We start from the raw sequence: 16,659 nt of genomic DNA on the forward strand, positions 1-16,659 counted from the left end.
TGGAAACATGCAAGGCTTTTACAACTTTCAACACTCAGAAAGGACTGCAAGTCCTACAAATTCTAATAACAGTTAGTCTCACCTTTTCCTTCGACTCCTGGCCCAAACACTTTAACTCTGCTTGTGTCCACAGCTGGCTCCACTTTGACCCGGGCTGGGAATTTAGGCACTTGCTCTCCTCCATATCTCATCTTGATTGTGTACATGCCAGCTGAAAGTGGCACGTAGGTAACGACATAGGTCCCATCTTTGTTGTCATCAATCTGGACCTCTGCTTTGGAACCAGTATCTGACACCATGTCCACCCGCAGGTCCCCGGGTCCCGCCTCCGTGCAATCGACATTGAGCAGCCCTGCCTCGCCCACTTTACCACGCTCCAGACCTGGGCCTGTGGCAACGACTTTAGAGACATCAAACGGCATTTCTATATCTGCCTTAAAGGGCGAACCAGGAATGTGAACTTCTTCAAAGAGGATGTTTACAAAATACTCTCCAGGCTTCGTAGGCAGGTAGGAGACAGAGCAGGTTCCATCGCCATTGTCCGAACATTCAATTTTAGCTTCGCATGGGCCTTCTACTGTCAAACCCAAACCTCCAGTTCCTGCCCCTTTGGTATCTATTGTAAATTGGGCTGGTTTTCCAACAAGGCCCCCTCGAAGACCTGGACCATGAGCTTTAACCTAAAAGAGAATATGCAGTTGAGCTAAACGGCCTTTTCCATGTTATTGCCAGAAGACTTCCTAGTTAGACATCCTTATATGTGGGACTCAACTAACAGGTTCCTAAAAATACACAGAAGGTACTGTCTCCTTTGCCACTCAGCTCATTTTTACTGTAAAGTTGGTACTTCCTCCCCAAAAAGGTTTCTAGGCAAGGATATTTATAATCTCACCATAGCTGTTTTTATATAGCCATGGGAAATAAAAGGTGGAAATGTTAAAATATTTGATGTCTGTACACATGTTTTTCTTGAAATATATTTCCTTCGAAAAATACCATCTTAATACATCAGAGATGCTTATCAGACAGACTTCTATTAAATTTGGAGCAATACTTAAATTTGCCACAGTAAGCAGGATGCTTGCCATATTTTTTATTAGTTCAATGCTTTTTTCAAATACAGTGTTACAGGAACTAATTCTACAAGTCATGGAGGCTGTAAAAGGAATCACTGAGCACTCTGATTAAGGATGTTCCTGTTTTGGCCAAGACCAAGCAAAGTCACATGCAATAGCCCACAATTCAGTTTTCAGGTATCAGCCACTGTTACAGCTCTACACTGTTCACTTACCTTGGAGGGGTCTGGAGGTAATGTGGCCTCCACAGTGTAGGGGCTCCCTGGGATTGGGTTGCCATCATAACTCACATCCACCACATACAGTCCTTCTTCACGTGGAATGTATTTTGCAGTGCTGCACTCCTTACCCAGAACTGGTTCCACCAGACATGGCACAGCTTTCCTCATGGGACTGGAAATATTAACCTCCAGTTTACCTTGCCCACCAGCTCCTTTGGTATCAATTACAAATTCCTGATCCTTCCCTACTTCCACTCCTGAAAAAGACAAAGCCCGTATTACATTACTTACTTAACATTACTTAACAATGGTCCAAGGAATCTCCCACGCACATATCACTGAGGGAGCAGGTACTGGCAGAGCCCTCCCAAGTCTGCATTCCTCCACAGGCAAAACACCCTCCCAAGCCAAATAAAAAGAAAAAAAGAAACCAACCAAAAACAAATGCTTTGGTTAATTGACACTACAAAGCTACAGGGGAAAACAAGACTGTAAGGTGTGGTCTGACAATACCAGAGGCTCATTTCAGGAAAGCAACAATATTTCACAGCCTTAAGTTCTTCCACTTGTGGAAACCAAAGGACTGTATGAATGACACTGTGCATTGTAACAGTTTGATATGTTTGAACAGCCATCTAGACCTCAGGGAAACAGATTTCACCAGTGAGTGCTCAGCCTGGTAAAGCATCCAGCTCTGTTCACCACAAAGACCAAACCCCAAACACGCTTTCTCCAAATTACACATAATCTTAGCAAAAAAGAAAAAAAAAAAAAGAAAAAAAAAAGACCCAAATTGAAATTCAGTCCTCAAGAGGACCACCTAAATAAGTGTGGTCAGGTTATAAAGTTGGAGGTAGTTGATCCTCAGCTGTAGCAAGTTTAAAAGGAAATTGTTTGTTGGCTATCACCCAGACTCCAGAGACCCTCCAGAGGCTTCCAGCCCACAGGTACTTACTGTTCTCAAGTCCATTGACTTTAACTTTGCTTAGGTCTAGAGGAGCAGCAACGCCCACCGTGAAAGGGCTTTTAGGGATAGGATCACCACCGTAAGTTACCAAAACCTTCATTGGACCCTAGTGAGAGAATTTACATGTTAGCTCAGTTCCTCACTTCACACAGACACACCAACACCCAAGCAGAACATAACCACATCAATTAATCTATTTTATCTGGCCACAGTCAAATTTACTGGTTTATGGCCACTAAAGCTCTCATACCACGGCAGCCCTTCTAAGTACTAAAAGGTTTTTATTTAATACAGGAAGAGCAAAAAAGACAGTTGTCTCCAACATTTAATTAGACTATATTCAAGCTGCCTGGCAAAGCCTCCAGTTCAGGCTGGCTCCCACCCTCCCGGCGCTCAGACCCGACAGCTGAATGAATGTCCCACTGCTCCAGACCAGGTATCCCCTTCCACCACACGGAGAGGCCAAAGCTAAGACTGCAAAGAAGCCGTATTATTACAGCATCTGAAATACCAGGGGTTTAAGCTCTACAAGTCAGAAAGATTAATGCTCTTGTGTATTTTGGCTGGAATGCTGCACAGCCATGGCAAGCTCCAGCCCATGATGTGTGTTCCTTTTATTCTCTCCTACCACAGTCCATATTTTAGCTATATTCACTGTTTGCTTACTTTTCATTCTTGGCTGGTTCTGCTCCCAAGTGAAATAATCATGGATGTTTCATGCAAGCTAGTGAATAGCTTCCATGATTATTTTTAGTTGTTTTTAGAAAACACACGCATGGGTAGCTGTAGCAACACCACGAGATAGATAAGGCCAAATAAATAGCATTAAACCAAGGCTGCTCTGCAACTGACGCTGCCCCTCAGGAATTTAACTACCATCCTTCCCCTGCTCTGAAGAGTCCACAGTCTCATACATAAGCTATTGCTTAGGAACCTGAGGAGGACAGGGTCCAGGAAAGACCTATGTACTCCCAGTATGGAAGAACAATGAGGCTACTCTAACTACTGAGCAGTCTATTTTCATCTCTTTTTAACCACTGCTATCCAAGAGCATCTCTTGCAAGCCCACAGCTCTTCCATGACCCATAGTACTTCTCCAGATGGAAGATCCAAGTGGAAAATCTGGTTTGGGAATCCTGGTTTCTTTCACCAGTGATTTTTAGGTGAAACACAATCTGGTACTGCTTGTGAACACATGGAGTACAGAGGAGTGCTCCCTTCTGCACACCAATCCTGACTAAACAAGCCAAAGCCTCTCCAAACAGGCATGCTAGCCACATCCTGAGCTCATGCAACTGCTTTATCAAAAAACAAACTCTATGTTGCTTCCAAGAATTCTGAACCAGCACTATCAGCTAAATAGTACTGCAATCTTCCTTATCAGTTTCACTTTTACATAGCTCCATTCAAGGAAGCTGGGGCAGATGACCTAGCTGTGTATTTGGTTGGTCAGGAGAACAAGAGCAGCAAAACATTTTCATCTCAGCACAAGAGCATTTAGGTCCTCAAAAAGAAGAGATCTGTACATTCTGGTGTTTAGTGGCCCTTTACAAACATACATGTACAGCATAAGGAAAAATACTTCTAGCTATTAGGAGCTTCCACTTTCAGCTCTTTAATGGTGTTGCTAGAGAGGTACCAACTTCATCACTTGCCCACTAGGAACTAGTGCAGCATCATTCATACTCTTCTTTTTGTCCCTGCTCTGGTTTGCACTCCAGCTCCTTGGACACCAGCAGCTTGCTAACAGGCAGCACACCACAACCCCAATTCTGCAGGACTGTGGCAGCTGGGGCAGCAGACAGCTCCACTGTGGAGTCTGGGAAGGTTTGCCACCTTTCTTCTTCAACTGATGAGGTATGGAAGGACCATGTGAGCTGCGTGCTACTGTGTCAGTATCTCTTTGCCATAGAAAAGAAAACAGTGGTAAGCTATCAATAACTACACCAGAAAAACTGCATTACTGCTTTCTAACATCCACTGTGCTGCAGGCGTTAGGGATCCTGGGGAACACGATACTCTTGACAAGTGTTCTTCTGCTTTTTCCTCTGTGAACAAGTACTAGGGAGGGAGGTCATTACACTACAGCAACATCAGTTGTTCACTCTTGTATTGACAGGAGTTGGACCTACCTGCTGGATGGGAGTGTACTTAATAGTGTGGGAATAGTCATAGTTGTCAATGATATCCAGGTCCATCACTGCCTCTCCTGGCACTGAGCTGCTGAACTGCACATCCAGTGGTGCTTTTCCAGCTCCCTTGGTGAACACAGTGAAGTGTGTTGGCTTGCCGTTTTCCACACCTGAAGAAAAAAATGTCAATTCTAATTTACACACAGCTCACACACAGAAACTCTTCTCAAGAAGCATTCAGTACCAATAAAGCCCAGTCAAGTAAAATGCCAAGGGAAAGGTACTGCTTGCAACTGCCTGACACCCCACTCTGCTGCTGCATCCCAGCAATGCTCAGCCAGGCTGTGACCATCCTGCAACAGCTCCTCATGATCCAGTACCGATCACACGATATGAACCCAGTTCTCACCAGTTTTGTTCAGGCCAGGTCCTTCAGCTTTTACTTTGCTGGCATCATGCGAGGGGTCCACTTTAACTCTGAATGGGCTGGCAGGAATTTCCTGCAAAAGAAACACAACTCTAAAAATAACCAAGTCACTCTTCACTAGACAAAATTAAACAGATAATAATTTTAAGATAATTCTGCTCCAATTCTAGCATTTTGAGTAAAATTTCACCTCACTTAAGCATTGCCTCACTGAGTAGTATAATTTAAAATATAAGGCAAAATTAACAACTGGAAGTCTCTCTGTTTTTTATTCTCAAGGAAAACTTTTCCCTATTTTCCTTGAAAAGTCACCTAGGTTTTTTAACTTTAGAAGGCAGTCTTGCCCTACCATGGTAACCACACTCATTATGCCAGCCCAACACATTACGGAAACTTCCATGTCCCCAACTCCTCTCACTTGCATACATTCAAGTATTACAAAAGAAGTTTCCGTTTTTTACACAGTCATAGAAGCAGTGACCAAACCAAGTGCATGTGAGTTGAGGTGAAAAGAGCCAGCTGTGAACTGGCAAATGCATGGTGATCAAAGAGCAGATAAACAGATTCTTGAAAGATCAGGCTGCAAAACAAAGATTACTAACCTCTCCTGCAAAAAGCACTTTAATAGTGTAACGCCCAGCAGCAGGTGGTGAGTATTTCACTGTGAATGTATCATTGGCATTGTGGATGATGTCAAAATCTATGTCCTCCTCCTCACTGCTGACCACACGAGCATCACATTTAATTCCAACACTGACATCACCTAGGAAAAGCAAGTGGAGGTTTTGCTACTGGACAGCATAAACATTGCCAGCCAAACAGCAAGACCACTCCCATTTCTAGCTGAGTCACCATGTTAACTAACCTAACAGATCAGATCACAATTCACTGCAATGTTCTGCCAAGGTTTTTCCACTCTAATTAAGGAAAACCAGCATGGAACAGTACGTTATCCCCACCTGGCAGGACCTGTGATTCTGACACCACAGAACAGCCCAGACTGCTTTTACCTTCTCCTGCATCCGTGCAGTCCACAGTGAAGTGGGTCGGCTCACTTGCTTTCAGGCCCGTTCTCTCCACGCCAGGTCCAAACACTTTGACTTTCTGAGGATGACTGCCCTGACCTATAAGAACCTAAACAAATTCACAAGGGTGCAGTCAGACCTTTGCTCCGTACCTGGCCTCACCCAGCCGGACGTGAGCAGAAGGAAATGACACTGACTGCCCAAGCTATAAAAACCCCTGTAACCCTTCAATAAACGCCATTTGCTGTCCACCATACTGGTGTCCAGGAGCACATGGACCGAGTGGCCCGGGGGTAGGGCCGCCGTGCCGTTTCTAGAGCCAGGTCGCCAGGCCGGGAAGGCAACACAAGGGTCAAAATCACACAGTTCAGTCACACTTGAGATCACAGCCAAGTCAGAGCATTGCTTAGAGAGGAGCTACAGGATAACAGACACAAATGAATGGTCCCAAACCTCCCAGGCTGCAGCTGGGCTGATAGGAGACCACCACGTGAGCTTGTAAAAACAAAAAGATTTATACAAGTGGATAGATTTCTAAAAAAAAGATGCAGAAGGGCACACCACCTTGAAGTTCACAGAGGGTTTTATCATCCTAGTTGTACTAACAAGTAGTTGTGAGCACCAACATCCTAATTGGCTAGAATTAAGAACTACTCATCTCTGTACTTACCCTAAATGGGCTATTGGGCACATTGGCTCCTCCCCAGACAATAGAAATTGTATGTTTGATTGGTTTAACTGGCACATAGGAGCAGGCAAACACACCATCAGACTTGCTCTTCATCTGGATGTCAATAGGATTCCCTTCTGCATCCTAAAAGCAGTAATACAAGCAGAAGGTTCAGATACTTCAAAAATGTTTGCATAGTTTCAACAGCCCAAGACTGTTCCAAAATGTATCAGTTTTTTTTTCCCCCAGAACTGCAGCTCAGAAATACTGAAGAAACATGCAATTTACACTCGTGTAAGTCTTCCTCATCTAACACTTGCTCATTCATACACCATCCTACAACACATACAAAATTCACAGGCTCAGAGACACTTCAGTGCTTCCAAATGACAACTCAAGGAAATTACACCTTGCTTTCCTGAGGAGACTCCAAGTAAGGAAGCAAAACCATGTACTTCATACACTTCAGAGCAGTCACTTTGTCTTCAGTTGTTGCCTGACTACATTACACAGATCAAAGCACAGAGCTTTGACTGAATTACACATGCCCAGAATTAAGTGGTGTGTGAGTAGAAATACTTAAGGCATTTTTCTAAACAGTATTAAAGCCCTTTTGCTGCAGTTTCACACAGCTGCCTCTGGGTTTTTACCTGTGCATACATCTTTAGAGGTGCTTTCCCAGCATCCTTGGTTTCAACTGTGAACTCAGCAGGATTGTTCACTATACAGCCAGTCCTCTCCAAGCCTGGGCCATAAGCCTTCACCTAAAAGAGCAACTCAAGAGTATTAGTTTGCAGTCCAGAAAGAGAAACAAAACTAGAGTGATTTATGCATGAAGACCTGCCCCCTCCACAAATCCCATGAAGTATGCAATACTACTTCAGCAAGTTTTCATTACATTAAATCAAAACCACAACAGTGTTATTAGAAAAAGCTGGGGAATATCTGGTTGGGTAATATCTTAGCAAATTCAGAGCTTTAAGCAGAGGCAGCTTAAGAGTCTGCTACCAGAATCTTTTAGAAACATCTCTACTGTAGTTACATCAAACATGCTATGCCATGAGTGAGCTCCTATGCCTCACCTTATCTGCATTGAAGTCTCCTGAAGCCGGTCGAATGAAGGCCATGTAAGGGCTGTCTTTTATGTCCTCATCATCACACATGATGTGCACAGCATATTCACCTGGCTCTTTGGGCCAATACTTCACATCACATGAGCCATCGTTCTTGTCATCACACTCAATTTTAGCCTGAGAAGGTCCTTCTATTGCAAAGCCTGAAAAAGGAACAAGCAGGTTCCTCATGTTAGGTTTGTGGTAATTTAACACCACTTCCACAAACAGCTTTTTATTAGCCTTAGCCATGCCTGATCTCTCAGTCACCCTCCTTCAGCAACACAGGAGATAATCCATCATCTATCATTCCCTTCTGGATCTCATCCCACAAAACCACAGATTAACACTCCTGTCCTTGCCTTTGATACTCTGATAGATGTTTGTGTTTAGACCACAACATCTTACAGACTTGGGTTTTTTTTTTACTGTTGGGAAACCCATTGTTTCTCATGAGTTCACTGCTAGCATTGCAAGATACAAATATTTCAGGGAAACTAAGTCAAGTAACATACCAAGAGAGCCAACTTCTGTGCCAATGGACTCGACCACAAAGTCGGCTGACTTGCCCACAACTCCCTCGTGCAGTCCTGGCCCCCAGGCTCGCACTTTCTGAGGACCTGCTTCATGACCCACCTGAACCTCAAAGGGGCTACCAGAAAAAAACAAAGCATGATATTAGAAATAGGGACAAATACAGCATCTATGTTTTTCTGAAGACATTTTAATGAGGCTTTACATTGGATTTTCCAAATTAATAGATGCGACCATGGGGTTGCAGAGCGCCCAGCAGTGTCTTTCTAGCAGAGAGGTCATCCAACCCATCACCATCTTCCACCACAAATCCTGATGTCAAATACCTGCTCTGCTTGCTATAGGTGTGGACACTAAAATAATAGATCTCTTCAAAATCTTACAGAAAAGTCTAAACTGCATGATCCACCACATTCTATTAGGTTTTTTACTCATGATTTTATGTTAGACTAATGCAAATCACCCTTCAGAGCTTTGTCAAGTTGCTGCAGCCTGAAAACAGGCTGTTAAAAATAAAATGTTACAACAATTTCCCACTAACTTGTCTCCCCAGTGCTTCTTCAAAGCCCACCAACCACACAACCCACTGAAGGACACAAAAATGCCCAAAAAGCTGCTTTTCACTCACCTTTTTGGGATGTTTTGCCCGCCCCATGTAATTGTGACAACGTACTTCCCTGGTGTGGCTGGATAATATTCAAATGCATATATACCATCCATAAAACCTTTTTGTTTCACCAGCTCCTCCAAGCCCTCTGTTGAAAGATCAGTTCAGCATTGAACTTAACAGTTTCCATCCTGGTTTCAATTACTCAGACAAGTTCATGTTTTCTAGTATTTATTTTAGCTTGCAAGAATAAATTTCTTCCACCAGAAAAAAAAAGGTCAGGTTATAAGGGAAGTTAGCTCTAGCTGCCCTCTAGGACAAAGACAGCAAACACTTCCAGAAGAAATACAGCAGAAAGTATTTTAAGTTACCAGACTTAATAAGTTCCCTTGTGTTTTATTTTCTTAGTCTGCAGTATGATGTGTGTCATATGTTAAAACAAAAAAGCTTAACATTTGTCAGACTTGGTAACCACAAGTATGCAGGGAATGCCTACTTTTCATTTTCTTCAAGATGAAGAATTTAGGGAGAAAAGCTTAATACGCTAAAATTTACATTGATACGTCTGTTTCTTTCCCCCCCCCCAGCCTCATGAAGCCACACAGTCAGAGCTCTGTGTGTGTGTGGAGGAGGTGAAGCAATACAATGCACCTTTGAATGCTGCCCCAGGTGGGGGGAGGTGGAGAGCTCAGAGTACCACACAGGGACTGCTGCTGGCAGCCACACGAGCCAGCGGTCCCTGTGCTCCCACCCTCCCAGCCCAAAGGCAGAGGGTCACATCCAGAGCTCAGCACCAAGGGATCTGGGGATGTATCCTCACAGATGGTCTCTGTCAGTCTATGGGCTCCCTTCCTCCTCTGCTTGTGTGTCCAAGCAGCTACTGCCACCAGGAATACTGCTCTGAGCAGCTTTATGAGAGTAGGACTTCCAGCTTCCACAGATTGGATGAAGAGGCCGTGAGTACCCATAAAGTACCCACAGCAGGCAGATGCATGGATTTCCTCAGTTTTGTTAACTGATGCATTAAAATGAAAAGAACTAAAACCAGATATAATCTTACCCAGCTCTGCAGATCAAAACCTCCCCAAGAGACACAAAATATCAATAAATCCTTCTGAAATCTGGCTTTTTATACAGATCCCATCAGTTCCATCAGGACACCATCTCCTTCCTGCTCTTCCTTTTCCCAGGCTCTGCTCCTTCCCCTTCTCCAAAACACATGCACAGCACAGATTCACCCCAGTACTCACTCGGTCCCTTTATAGTCACTCCCAGATCTCCGCTCCCTGCTGCTCTCGTATCGACCTTGAAGTCGGCCGTCTCCCTGATACGGACGCCCTTGGGCTGCAGACCTCGACCAGTGGCACGACACGCGTTGGGGTTGCAGGCTGCAAGGCAACTTCAGGCATTACTACTGTCTCTGATCTCAACATGCAGGTAGCCTAGCCAGCCTGGGACAGTGTTGACTCAGGGCAACCAGAGCTTAGCTTTCAGCACAAGGTTATAGCATTAAGGCAGACAGACTTGAGTCTGCCCAATTGCTGTCTATGCCCCCTGGCTTTTAGGCAGCTGAGTATTCAGTGCAGCCAGGCAACACCGACCCCCTTCAAGACCATTTTTTAGAATGATTGCAAACAATTAATCCCTGCTGCTTTCCAATTCAATGCCAGTTATCAATATAAGACTTCTACACAGCTATCACGTAGAGGTGTTTACCACAGACACAACCTTCCTGAAGTCTCGCGTTGAGGCCCACTGCAGTGTGGGGGATAAGGGTCCCTTTTGCAGATAAGCCCCAGTGAACAGTATTGCTCTGCTGGTCTTTCAGAAGCACATGACTGGGATAACTGCTATAAGCAAAGCTGAGTTTTGCCTGTGCTTCGTTAAAAGATGTCGCATCAAACCCCCCCTGCTTGTCACAGTTCACTCTTTCACAGAAGCCAAGTCACCAAGCCCCTGCAGGCTGAAGCAGGGTGGGGCAGGAGGGTTACACATGGCTTAGGCTTATCTTGGTCTCTTTACTCCAAGCACTTCTCTGGACCTGCAGAGTGGCTACAGAAATTAAGTGCACTTAGGAATAGTTTTCATTACACAATCCCAGTTGTCATGAGGTTTTTAACGCCAGAGACCTGAGAGGTTTGAAGAGACTTACAAACAACCACAGCTTCCAGCAGTGTAAACCCAACACGCATTTTCCCCAAGCACGCCGTGCTTACAGCAGGAGCACAAGTCTGCCAAGCAGCTTGCTAGGTTTTCACTCATTATACAATGGCTTACAGGTTTTCCCCTCATCCTGCAGCAGCCCATGCCGCCCCGTATCCTACACCGGACGGTGTGAGCAAGGATTGTGCCAGCTCTGAAAGCTCAGTGGGAACACACAGGAGCGTGGCTGACGTGGAGTGGGAACAGCTTGCAGAGCACTTACACAGCTGCGTCAGGCAGCTTGTGGTTAAGCCAGTTTCACTGACTGGGTCACACAAAGCTTCAGTTCACTTGCAACTTTCCTCCCCAACCCCAACAAAACCAAAAATCCTTTTGGCTTGGACAAGCTGCAGGCTAGAAGCTTACAAAAAGCAAACATGACGGAGCATCCTGCACACCTCTTACCAACTATGAAGCCATTAGCAGTGAAGTCCAAAATTCCACAAATGGAGGGTAGCTCAGGAGAGATGAGCAGAGATCTAAAAGCATAGGAGCACGTAAGGATGGAACAGAAAGCAAATTAGGTGTCCGTTAAGGAAGAAAACAGTAAATATAGTCATTTGAGGAACAAGGGTGGAAAACAGCAAGACACTGCATAGCTGCATAAATTACTCAAAAAAATCCAAAGGCCAGCTTAACATTTGTAAGTCTAGGCAGAAAGGAAACTAGCAACAAAAGCCATATTACTGTTAGAGAGCACTGGTTTACCCTGAGAGTACTCAGGTGACCCACTGAAACAGGACCAAGTTGTTGAAAGGTACAGAGAATATAAAAGGCATGATCCAAGCATATTCTGTGATCACATCCAAGGAGAAAAGTGGCCATCTATATTTATATGCATTTTTAAAAAACATACCCTCTCCAACGAGAACAGTGCAAGGAGTTTTGGGAATTGCCTCCCCAGCAAAAGTCACTTTGACAATGTGAGGACCAGCTTGAACAGGTTTATAGGTGCAGCGGTAGACTTGGTTGCCTTTGTCTTCCACTACAACTTCAGCAAGGCTTCTCCCCTGAGGATCCTCCACTTCCACAATCACATCACCCACACCAGCACCTGAAAAGGAAACAAGCCCAGCTGAGCCTTGGCTTCCCCACCAGCAACAGGTAACCTGTTTCAGACTACCACCAGCTATCTGGGCTCAGCCAGCCATTCTCTGCTGCCAATTCCAGGCACAGCCTCTATGTTCAGCTTTTTCTGACAGCAATCAAACATTTGAGCAGTAAGTGGCAAGACAGCAGGGTGGCATTCCATGAAGTCAAACTGACAGGCCTCTGCTGCTCCAGCCACAGGGTTTCATAATACTGAATACACATATAGCCTGGTCACCCTACGGATATCCCCCTGCAGCACCTTTATCACAGATCAGCCCACAGCTTTACCAGTCAGTTCAATCTCTCAAGCTTTGAAGTGCTTCAGATTTAGAGATTAGACAAATGAATGTTGGTCTGACAAGGATCCTCTCTGCTGGACTATATGTATTCACTTTTGTTCAGACACCTGCTCCTCTCACATCTTATTCAACTCATCATACAACAAAAAAAGTTTTCTGTACACTTTCAGAGGCCAGACATGTCTTTACATGATTCAGCCCACTCCCTCTCCCAATTAGAGGCTGAACATAATACTTCCCTCACTACAACTACGTTTAATTTTATTCCTATACTCCCTCAGGCAGAAGGCAATTTCAAATATGCTACTCAGCATATTTTGGTGTTTAAATGCTACAAGTAACTGCCTTAAGTAGTTTCACATTGTTCAAAATGAATTAACATTTGTAGCATCTTATTGACTCATTCCTCTAGGCTACAGCATTGGCCTAATAGCAGGTAGCAAATAATGTGATGGAGATGCCTTAATGAAGATAGTAGCCCTCTAATAATTATAATAGAGGTTGAAACCAGTTCATCATTGAAGTATGAACTCAAAGTAGCAGGTTCTTTCTGTAGAGCTAAATATAGAACACACTATGCATTTGCAGTTTGCTTAGAGTTTATCTTATGTTCAGTGTCACATTCCTGTTTAAAATGAGTTGGGGAAAGAAACCAGCCAGGAACTTGACTGCTGCCATCCAGCAAATTCATGGCAAATTTCTGGGTCAGGCTTAGCACCCTCTTGCCCCAGCTCAGCCCTTCACTTCAAATATTTCATACACAGCTAAAGCCTTCTGAGCAGCTGGGCTGTTATTTCACCTATGAACTTGATGGGACTACAAATCCTCATCTACCTCTCAGTTTTTTGTTTCTCCAAGGCCTTGGGTTCTCACATTTGAGGAAACTGCAGGACTTCCATCATCACTCATCCTGCTTACCTGCTGTGTAGAGGTCAAAGTAAGTAGATTTATTGGCAATGTTCCCTGCTGCCTCCAGTCCAGGTCCCTTTGCTGTCACCTTGCTTGCATCTCCCTGGGCTTTGTCAACATTCACTTCAAATGGGCTCTTCGAGATGTGCTGCCCAGCAAACAGGACTGAAACCTAGAGACAGACAGCATCAGCTTGGACCCACCAGGCAGAGGAAGAGCTCAGAACACCATCATAAAGCCAAGTGCAGGGTCAAGCACCTGCATTCCTAACACAAAGATCACCCTCAGAGGTGAAGGACCATCCATCCTACAGCCCTCATCCCATCCACGCTAACTGCTGGCCACTTTCCTAAAGTTCTGTTGATTACAGAGTCAGGCACACCAGCATGGAAGCTTGATTTGGGATGTGCCAATACAAGGTGGATCTCCATTCAGCAATAAAGTGGCAGCAGAAGTTGCATTTTATCTTTTCAGGATAAAAGATAACCTTAAGAGATACCTTATAGAAACAACCCATTGTTTTCACCTGCGTCTCTGTGACAACCCACAAAACTGGCTTTGTGAGTTGCACAAAATGTCCCAACTGTAGCACTCAATACCCAAAACACAAATGTATTTTCTCCCAACACACACTTCTTTCCCCCTTGAGAAGGGAGCAGCTCGAAGGCCAGACAGAGAACTAAGGCCACATCAATTTAACTTTTCTTCAGGATGCCTGGTGTGGCTCTTACCATCATGCAACAGGGAGCCCTCAGGGGCTCATGTTAACAACCAGCAGAGCAGCATGTCTAGCAAGAGAATACTGGTTATTCACACAAAACCCACCTTGTGAGGACCAGTAACCCTTGGAATATACTGTACTGAGTAGGTCTTGTTTTTGTCACTGGATGGCGTTATCTTTGCCTAGAAGAGAAAACACATCCATTGTCAAGCTGTGCCTACACAAGCCAGCTGAAGTCTATACTGATACTGCAATCTATTTCCAGAGTCACCAATGTTAGACACTTGCTGCTGTGAGAGCAGGGATCCTTGCTATCCCCCTCTTCTCACATGGAAAAATCCCATTGGTTTTGTCTTTACAAGAGAGGAAGCAAGCCACATTCTCCCACCCCAGGCCTTTCCTTTGCTATTAATTGCTCTATTGAAGCAGGCCAAAAATGAGGAGACAGTAAGTCCAATGTACAGCTGTATTTTTCTGGAATGCTGTAACATGATCAAGTGGAACACTTGGATGAGAAGTTTCTATAAACATTAAAACCAGCATTTTAACTCAAAATGATTCATGGCATCTAAATAGTTGCTTTAGCCATTCTTGTAGGATGAGTAAATGCAGACGCTGATTTAGTGATGTATGTTATCTAAAAGCAGGTCAGAGTGTACTTGGCCAGTCAAGCCAAAGCTCTACAACTACTGGACACTGGAATTGTGTTGCTTAGTTGCCGGTAGATACTTTTTTCCAAGGCAATTATGAAGAAAATCTTGAGGCTTCTTGCACTTTAGATAAACGTTATTTTGCACTTTCTATTTAGGTTACTTATTTGTTAAGAACTCACTTGTGGAAGATGAAGGTTACTGCAAAAACTACAGTATTCAGACCAATCTGATCTTTCCATACAAGGCCCTTAGCATACATACCTCCTCTCTGTTTCCTTCTGGATCTTCTATGAAGACCATCAGGTCACCCTGCCCAGCACTGATGGTGTCCACTGTGAAGATGGCAGGCTGCTTCACCATGTTCCCATGAGGCTCAATCCCTGTCAGACAGATACAGAACAGCACATTAGCTGCTACCTCAAAACCCAGAGGACAGTTTGGAGGCTACCCAAAGGCTGTCCAACCCATCAGAATCAGTTTCCCCAGACTCCTGCACATCTACCCTCTGCCCAGAGCATCATGCTCACAGTAAGGCCTTCTCTTACAATTTAAAAATACAAGCCTTTTTAAAAATTGGTTGAATCATCGGCTCTCAACTCATCTTACAATCTTTGACCAAGTCAGGAACCCATCTGCTTTCTGGATTCAGGTGAAAGCAAGTTTACCCTGACAGGTACTGAGGGTCACCCCCACTGCTGGCAAGTGCAGGGCTGATGCTGAGAGCAAGTGGGATATGTGCATTAGCTGCTCTTTAGGAGCTGCTCTGCTCCACACAGCCAAATGTTTAAGTGTGTTGCACCACAAGACAGGTGACTAGAGATGAAGGAGAGAAATTGTGAGAAGCCTTTAGGTCAAGGCATTACCCTAGAGCCAAGAGTAAAAGACTTACCTTAAGCAAGACAATTTTTACCTGTACTGCTCCATTTTGAAACCCAGCAATGCAGATACTGCTGAGATTTGCTATTTTTTCAAATCTGCTCAAACTACCTGGCCAGAGTGTACACTGGATAAATGGCATACAGGAACATCTTAAAACCTTGCTACTCAGTGTGGTTTCCATCTAACTTTTAATCAGTTTCCTTATTCCCCAGCACAGGGCCTGCTACAGCACGCATTTACCAGCAGGGTTTCATCATCTCCCTGTACATAGTCCCAGGTCATGACATCTGTCATGGTGGTGTCAGACTGAGTGGGTGGAAGAACTTCCCAAAGTTGCTGATTCCAGACTAGCCCAAACATATACCCTTCCGTCCAAGGCAATTACTCCTTGGCTGATTCATAAAACCGTGGGCACTACTGCTCCGTAGCACAATTAGTGGAAAGTGCAACGTCTGATAGATTATAAAGGAAGTGGTTGTGAACAACAGAATTCCTGAGCTTGTTTATCTTCAGAAAACAGTAACTTGAGAGTAATGCAAGGAAGATCATGTTTTTGCTAGGAAATCTGAGCATTCTGATAAGGTGTTAACAATTGACATATTCATTCTTTCAAACTAAACCCTTGATTATCATCTAGCTGAAACTGCTACAAATTTGCTCAGTGTCTCTCCAGTCCATCCCACAAGCATTAGGATATGGTATTCAAGTTAAACATCCTGCCTTCTGCAAGCACAAGGAGAAGGATTGATTATGCTCCTCTGAAGACAATTTCAGCCAGGACACCATTAATTACAAAGCCTTCTTAACCTATACTTCACCTTCTAAATTTTACTATCTGATCAGCAGTCTGCTTTGGATGCTTAAATGAGAACTCCTAGTGCACCACTGATGACCTGCACAACTCTGTACATCCCCCTGTTCATTTCACACCCACTCTACACATGGTTGTCCTTGGCACAAACCCCCATGGTGCTCAGAGTGGTGTGCTACAGCTAAGACCTTATTGAGAGGTTATGAAGAGCTTACACAAAAAAGAGTAATAAAAAGAGCTAAGACTGACCCACTTTGCACTTGACAGTCATCTTTTTCTGGAAGCACAAAAACCTGTTTCTCACCTGTCCAAAGACCCTGCT

General features: G+C 44.2%; 1 protein-coding gene across 2 annotated transcripts in view; it reads right to left on the reverse strand.

Annotated features, from left to right (window-relative positions):
* FLNB (filamin B) overlaps positions 1 to 16,659 on the reverse strand; it is an 85,920-nt gene that overhangs the window by 26,759 nt on the left and 42,502 nt on the right. For both annotated transcript variants that reach the window (XM_033071249.1, XM_033071248.2), the window contains exons 7-23: positions 14,909 to 15,027; positions 14,099 to 14,176; positions 13,283 to 13,445; positions 11,830 to 12,027; positions 10,022 to 10,159; positions 8,793 to 8,919; positions 8,146 to 8,282; positions 7,601 to 7,794; positions 7,169 to 7,282; positions 6,519 to 6,662; positions 5,834 to 5,957; positions 5,426 to 5,586; positions 4,806 to 4,896; positions 4,397 to 4,566; positions 2,253 to 2,370; positions 1,292 to 1,554; positions 83 to 680 (exon numbers count right to left, since the gene is read on the reverse strand). In XM_033071249.1, coding sequence (XP_032927140.1) covers positions 83 to 680; positions 1,292 to 1,554; positions 2,253 to 2,370; positions 4,397 to 4,566; positions 4,806 to 4,896; positions 5,426 to 5,586; positions 5,834 to 5,957; positions 6,519 to 6,662; positions 7,169 to 7,282; positions 7,601 to 7,794; positions 8,146 to 8,282; positions 8,793 to 8,919; positions 10,022 to 10,159; positions 11,830 to 12,027; positions 13,283 to 13,445; positions 14,099 to 14,176; positions 14,909 to 15,027 — 2,937 coding nt within the window. The remainder of the gene's footprint in view (positions 1 to 82; positions 681 to 1,291; positions 1,555 to 2,252; positions 2,371 to 4,396; positions 4,567 to 4,805; positions 4,897 to 5,425; positions 5,587 to 5,833; positions 5,958 to 6,518; positions 6,663 to 7,168; positions 7,283 to 7,600; positions 7,795 to 8,145; positions 8,283 to 8,792; positions 8,920 to 10,021; positions 10,160 to 11,829; positions 12,028 to 13,282; positions 13,446 to 14,098; positions 14,177 to 14,908; positions 15,028 to 16,659) is intronic.

Source organism: Catharus ustulatus, chromosome 13 (genome assembly GCF_009819885.2).
Source record: "Catharus ustulatus isolate bCatUst1 chromosome 13, bCatUst1.pri.v2, whole genome shotgun sequence".
Lineage (NCBI taxonomy): Eukaryota > Metazoa > Chordata > Aves > Passeriformes > Turdidae > Catharus > Catharus ustulatus.